The sequence below is a fragment of the Antrostomus carolinensis genome, unplaced genomic scaffold (genome assembly GCF_000700745.2).
Source record: "Antrostomus carolinensis isolate BGI_N321 unplaced genomic scaffold, ASM70074v2 scaffold47165, whole genome shotgun sequence".
Classification (NCBI taxonomy): Eukaryota; Metazoa; Chordata; class Aves; order Caprimulgiformes; family Caprimulgidae; genus Antrostomus; species Antrostomus carolinensis.
In genome coordinates this window covers 2,982-10,000 of record NW_010318114.1, presented here as the reverse complement: position 1 = coordinate 10,000, position 7,019 = coordinate 2,982, and the positions used below count along the sequence as shown (strand labels likewise).

Sequence of the window (7,019 nt, the reverse complement as noted above, 5' to 3'; positions counted from 1 at the left end):
GCTCGCCCAGCTGCCTGCACATCCTTGGCTGGAAGAAAGGGAGGGAAGCACAGAGGTGTTGGCAGGGAGATGGAGAGTTGAGTGGCTGTTACAGCTCTTCCTTCTCTCGGCAGGAGGAGGGAGCACACGTGGCTCTCTTGCCGTTACCTGTAGCCACAGGGAAGCTGGCAGCATGTGGAGGCTGGAGACCGGGGTCCCTGTGCCCTGCATCGTTCTTCACCTCTCATATGAAAACCTAAATTACTAGATTGGTATCTTGCAAGTCGCTCTATTCTTCCCGGTCCCCCTTGTCAAGATGAACTACAGAAATTCACAGTCCCTCACTGTTTAATCTTCTTCCTCTCTTAATAGCACCTTCGTCATCACAAGAAATGTCTCCTGTGCTCTATTGTGTACTTGACTCAGTATTAATTACTGAGCAGCTTTTAAAAATCTTCCAGCTGCTCTAGGCGTGGGCGCTGGGTTTGTGTTGTTGACTGTCAATCCCAGTTACCCTCTGTCCTCCCAGCAGCTTGGTGTTCTGGTCATCGTTCACTTGTGCTGTGCACACACACACCCCTTCCAGTACCAGGGTGACTGCTCTGCCAGTCAGAACCCCATCTTCCTGAAGGGCTTATCTCAGGGGTGTAGCATCGTATCCTCATTGGTCTGGAACACGCACTAAAAGACATAACACTTTGTGCTGCTCGTCAGGTGTCGGTAATACTCTCAGAAAGAGCTTACATTGACCAAGAGCTTCCTTTTTCCCCTGCTTGTAACATGTGAAAGTAGAGCTTCCTAGGTAGGATAGACCTAAACAGTTGGCCTAAGTGCCAACATGGGCCTCAGCTCCCTTTCAGGAAGCTTACAGCATTAGCCAAACCTGATGGGTAAGAACTCGTTGAGGTTTGCCAGGGGTCATCACCAAATCCCGCTGTTCTGGAGATGCAGCCTGCTGGGAGGTGTGGGTGAGACCCGCAGCAGCCTGTTGCTGGGTGACTTTTCCATGTCTGGCTTGGTTCTGGTTTGTGTCCCAAGATTTGCCTCAGGAATTGGGTTGCTCAGGAGTGCGTTTTGCTTCTGGGAGGACCAGCCTCTTTAAAGGATTTCTGCTGTTTTTCAGGAGAAGAAGTTGCCCTGTACTGTGCCAAGTATCTTCCTGAGATAATCAAAGACCAGAAGGCCTACAAGGAGGGCAAATTGCAAAAGGTAAGAGTCTGGCTCTGCCTTGAAACAAGTGAGCACCAATGCAGAGCAAAGCCTTGTTTAGGTGCCTCATACTTACGTGCAGGGCCCCGTTCCTCCAAGGTCTGTCTGCCACGTCATCCATTTTAATTTCCTTCCCTTGTTTCTAGGAGTGTGCACCAGGTGTTGATGGTATTTTCAAAGATAAATTTTCTATTTTCCAGCTTGCTTGGGGTTTTTTTTTAATTTTTGGTAAATGTTCAGACTTGTTCCAGTCAAAGGTGTGGGCTGGTTCTTTGGGTGGTTTGATGGGTTGTTTTTTGGGGGGCAGGGGTAGCTTTTGTCAGAGGTGTGAGGCTAGTTCATGTCTCGCTTCCACCAAGAGATCCTTCTGTTGTAATTCTCCCTCATAGTGCTAATGCCTGATCCGACATCGGGTATTCCCGATGTTGCCCAAGCGCCTTCTGACCCCGCCCCCGCCTCCTGGCCCCGCCCCCCAGCTTGGCCAAGGGGAGGCTGTGGGGGTACAGGGGGGCTGCTTGGGTCTGTGGGATCTGGTTATGAAGGAGGAGGGCTGCTCTCATATGGGGGGCTGCTCAGGTGTGGGGAGGCCAGTTCAGGTGCAGGGGTCCCACCTTTCCAACCCAAACCATTCAGTGATTCTATTGTGTGGGTTGGTGCTGGGGTCTGTAGCAGTGCGGATGAGGGGAAGGCAGTCCTTCCAGAACTTCCATTTACATCCAGACTGAGGACAGCCTGCACAGCAAACGTTGTGGCTCTTGCTCTGGGCTGAAACACCCAAGTATCCTGCTTTGCTGCTCCCAAGCTGGCTGTGCTCACTGTCTGCTGAGCAGAGGAGCCTGCATGCTGAGCCTTTGAGTGCTGCCCACTGGGCTCCAGCAAGTCTTGTGACTCAGTGTCCCATAAGATCCTCCTGGAGAAGCAGTTGAAGCATGGGCTGGATGTGCAGACAGCGAGGCACATTGAAAACTGGCTGCATGGCCAGGCCCAGAGGGGGGTGGTGGGTGGCACAAAGTCTAGTTGGAGACCAGTAACAACCGGGGTACCCCAGGGTTCAATACTGGGCCCAGTCCCGTTTAACATCTTCACTAATGATCTGGAGGATGGGGCAGAGTGTTCCCTCAGCAGGTTTGCAGGTGGCACCAACCTGGGAGGAGCAGCTGTGTGCCAGAGGGTGTGTGTTCTGGAAGAGACTTGATTGCACAACATGACATGCAGGCGTCCTGTAAGGAAGATGAAACTGTGCACACTCTCATGTCTGTGTTCATACGTAGGCCCTGGAAGATGCTTTCTTAGCCATAGATGCCAAGCTCACCACTGAGGAGGTAATTAAAGAGCTCTCTCAGATGGCTGGGCGACCCCAAGATGATGAAGATGAGAAGGAGAAAGTTGCTGATGAAGACGATGGTAAGTCAGACACGACTGCAGGTCCAGGCCAGGGACTGAGAGCAGCTGGGCCAGGTCTCCTTTAGCAGAAGGTTTTCTGTCCACATTTCTCTGTTAAATTCCAGCTGGAGTTGAAGTGCCAGCCCTCAGCGCTGTTCATGGCTTCAGGCTGGTATGTGGCTGCACACCTTGGGGTGCAGAGTTCTGGGATATGTCGATACCTCAGAGCTGGGAAGTGGGTTAAATTGTGAAGAGAAACAGTACGATGGCCAGTGCTTGGCTCCCCCAGGCTGATGGCAGACACCAGCTGCAGACAGGACTGAAGTAGACTCTGGTCTCTTCAATTCTTATCTCACAAAGAAGCAAATGTGCTTTTCCGTCAGCAAATAGCTGCCAGACCATGAAGCCAGCTAGAAGGTGAATCCCAGGGTAGAATCCTGTGCTGCTGTCAGCTGTATATATTGTGACCAGCCTTGAAGCAGATGTAAAGTGATACTGTCACCCTGAACACTGTCTGTAGGTCTGGAAATGCTGAATTTGTTGGCCCTCGTTCTCCAGCTGACAGGGACAAAGTGGTTTTTTTGGTTGGTTGGTTGGGTTTTTCTTCATTCTGTCCTGTACTTTCAGGAGTAGCTTGGCCAGTAGGAGCAGGGAAGTTCTCTTCCCCCTGCACTGGGAATCACTGGTGAGGCCGCAGCTGGAGTGCTGGGTTCAGTGTTGGGCCCCTGAGTCCAAGAAGGACATGGAGGTGCTGGAGCGTGTCCAGAGAAGGGCAACGGAGCTGGGGAAGGGTCTGGAGCACAAGTGTGCTGAGTTCCCTTGTGGCTGAGGGAACTGGGGGTGTTGAGCCTGGAGAAAAGGAGGCTGAGGGGAGACCTTGTGGCTCTGTGCAAGTCCCTTGGAGGAGGGTGGAGAGAGGTGGGGGGGGGTCTGTCCAACCAAGGCCCAAGGGACAGGACAAGAGGAAATGGGCTGAAGTTGTGTCCAGGGCAGTTGAGATGGGATGTGAGGAAGAATTTCTTTGCTGAAAGGGTTCTGAGGCATTGGAAGGGGTTGCCCAGGGCAGTGGTGGAGTCCCCATCCCTGGAGGGATTGAAGAGTCGTGTAGACATAGTGCTGAGGGATATGGGTTAGTCGGGGACTGGTCAGTGTTGGGTTCATGGTTGGACTTGATGAGCTTAAAGGGCTTTTCCAATCCAGGCCATCCTGGGGTTCTGTGAGCATTTATGATGTGGGTATTTCTTTTCCTTTTGGGATTAATTAGCAAAGAAAATGCTAACCAAGGGGATGTCAGTAGGGAAACAGTGGTCATTGGCTCATAGTTTAGGGGAAGTCATCCTGTTTCCTGTCCAGTCCCACTGGGCAGATGCTGCGTTCACTGCCTGAAGCTGTTCCGTTGTCCACGAGTGTCTCGATGCCAGCGGGTTGGGATCCCTGGGGTGCTTCAGGCACATGGAGCAACTGCTGTAACAAAAACTTCTCATTCCTGGTTGCAGTATTAATGAACAGATCTGCACACGGAAGTGGTCTGTCTGCTTCCCCCACAGCTTCAGGTGGGCCTGTGCTCATGAAATATGGGGCACTTTTCCCTCCAGCCTTAGAGCTGATTCAAACGCTCTGCGCTGCCTGCGAGTCAGGCAGGCAGCGTCGGAGGCACGAGGGCAGCTTGCAGCCTGCATGCCTTGGCTGTGGACAGAAAACACCCCCCTGCCCTTTCCATATTGTTCATCTGCAGCATCTGGAAGCTGTGGGACGGGGCAGGCCTGGCCTGGCCGCCTTTGTCTGTGCCTGCTGGTGATGAACCTGTTTCTGAAACCTGCAACAGCAACCTCCAGTCAGGGCAGGTCACTGCTGGACCCAGCCTGTGCCGCACCGCTGCTGCTCTGGTGATGTATCCTGCTTTCTGACCCTCTTTGTCCTCACCCCCCTCCCCCTTTCCATTTTTAGTGGATAATGAGGAAGCTGCTCTTCTGCATGAGGAAGCCACCATGACCATCGAGGAGCTTCTCACACGTTACGGACAAAACTGCACCAAGAACCTCAAAAACAAGTCCTTAGCTCCAGCTGGGGAGAGCGCTGCAGAGGGGACAGGCAAGCAGCATGATGGGGAGTCAAATATGAATGGAGAGGCTGACCCAGGGGAGCTTACCGACCACAAGGAGAGGAAGAATGGGAAGCCAGATGAAGAAATCACGGGTATTTCCTCCACCTCAGACAAAGCCAGCGCTGGAGGCAACAGCCCTGCTCTGCAGAAGCCTGAACTAGGCAAAGGTGACGAGGCCGTCACCTCTTCTACTGGGGAGGCCGGGCCCTCCTGCTCCTCTACGGGGAAGCCCCAGCGCACAACCAAATCCAAATTTTTTGAGGACAGTGAGGATGAGTCAGATGAGGTTGAGGAAGAGGAGGAAGACAGTGAGGTAGGAAACAGCACTGGGACAGAGTGGCCTTCTGGCTGGGCAGAATGCATTGCTTACTGTGGTACTTGAGCTACGAGCCTCTGGCTCATCCTAGGTGTGTCCTGGGAGTAGGTTTTTCAGGCTGATACTTTGAGACCATTTCGTGGGAGTGTTGGGGACTGTTTAGATAACCCTGAAGGAAACATACTCTCATCTGTGCAGCGGCCGTAATGGATGGCCCTTGGTCTTGCTGCATGCACCATCCCTCCATTCACTGTGGTAGTTGAAACTAGCTGCTCTGATTGTAGACATCAGGTGTGGGGAACATCTACCAACTCATCTCACTCTTCTGGGGTGAACTTACCTGTCCCCTGGATGGAGGGACCAACTGTCTGGGGAGGGCACTGCGAGTGTCCTGTATGACTCCTGGTGGTATCTCTTGTTTCTTGTAGGAATGCAGTGAAGATGAGGATGGTTACAGCAGTGAAGAGGCAGAGAATGAAGATGACGAAGATGACACTGAAGAAGCAGAGGAGGATGAGGATGAAGAGGAGGAAATGTTGTTACCAGGCATGGAGGGCAAAGAGGAGGTGCACACCCTGTTCTTGTGTTCTGCAGCATAGTTTCAAGCCAAGGGCACTTGGGTGGGACTCAGCAGGGGGTTATTTCCATTCAGATGGGGATGAAACACCCGGTGTGTTCTCTTGAGGCTGAACACAGCTGCTGGCAGCCTGACTGGGCAGAAGGCTGAGGGATAAGGACATGGATCTGGGCAGCAGGTCGAGATTGGAAGAGGCTGACCCCGCTGATGGGTTTGCTGTGCTTAGGAACCACTGTGGCATTTGGTGTGGAAGGAGAGTAGAGGACAGCAGCAGGATTGCTGTGCTGCCACTGCTGCCCCTGGGCAGAGCGTTGCTCTTTGCCAGGCCAAGGCTGTGGCTCCTCAGCCCATGGCAGTGCTGGCAGAGGGGCCAGGGACCCGGGATGTCAGGAAAAGGGGACTGCAGCTTCCAAGGTGCCAACCTCCTCTCTTGGGAGGGATGTCCTGGCTGGCAGTGAAGTTTCTGCTTGAGCAGGACTGGGGCTGGAATCAACACACTGGAGATGAGGGTAAGAGCAGGAGATGTTGAACACTGGAGAATCCTGAACCACTGATGCTTTGTGAGGCTGGGACGGAGGTGTTGCTTGACGCTGCCTCTCAAGGAGCTCACTCCTGGGTTTCACATCTCCCTCAGGCTTTTCTCCATTGTTCTCTGTGTATTTATGGGAAGAAGGGGTGAGATGCAGTACCTCAGGGTTTGGGACACTGCTGAGCTTGTGGTGGCTCCTGCTGGTTCCCTTATTGACCTGACACAGGGCGAGTGAAAGGAGTCTGAGCAAAACTGTTTGTTTCTTGCAGCCTGGCTCTGACAGTGGGACAACGGCCGTCGTGGCGCTTATCCGGGGCAAGCAGCTGATCGTGGCTAATGCCGGAGACTCTCGCTGCGTGGTGTCAGAAGGTGGCAAAGCTGTTGACATGTCATACGACCACAAGCCGGAGGATGAGGTGGAGCTGGCCCGGATAAAGAATGCTGGCGGCAAGGTCACCATGGATGGGAGAGTGAATGGCGGCCTCAACCTCTCCAGGGCAATCGGTGAGGAGTCAGGGGTGAATGCTGGCACACCTGGCCTCAGAGTGCTGTGCTCAGCACATCCAGTTCTGGGGCCTCCAACACAAGGGCATGGACCTACTGGAGCCAGTCGAGAGGAGGCCATGAAGGTGATGCGGGGGCTGGAGCAGCTCTGCTGTGAGGTCAGGCTGAGAGAGTTGGGGCTGTTCAGCCTGGAGAAGAGAAGGCTCCAGGGAGACCTTCTAGTGGCCTCCCAGTACCTGAAGGGGCTCCAGGAAGGTGGGGAGGGACTTTGGCCAAGGGCAGGGAGTGACAGGACAAGGGGTGATGGCTTGAAAGTGGCAGAGGGGAGATGGAGCTGAGATGTGAGGAAGAAATTCTTCACTGTGAGGGTGATGAGACAGTGTCCCAGGTTGGGCAGAGAAGCTGTGGCTGGTCCTCC

At 53.6% G+C, this 7,019-nt stretch overlaps 1 protein-coding gene across 1 annotated transcript in view; it reads left to right on the top strand.

The window, feature by feature from the left end:
* Nucleotides 1–865: 865 nt before the first annotated feature.
* PPM1G (protein phosphatase, Mg2+/Mn2+ dependent 1G) overlaps nt 866–7,019 on the top strand; it is a gene marked incomplete at its 3' end in the record, with an annotated part of 8,768 nt that continues 2,614 nt past the window's right edge. Inside the window, exons 1-6 of the mRNA XM_010168776.2 lie at nt 866–869; nt 1,103–1,188; nt 2,460–2,592; nt 4,519–4,988; nt 5,420–5,557; nt 6,367–6,601. Coding sequence (XP_010167078.2) covers nt 866–869; nt 1,103–1,188; nt 2,460–2,592; nt 4,519–4,988; nt 5,420–5,557; nt 6,367–6,601 — 1,066 coding nt within the window. The remainder of the gene's footprint in view (nt 870–1,102; nt 1,189–2,459; nt 2,593–4,518; nt 4,989–5,419; nt 5,558–6,366; nt 6,602–7,019) is intronic.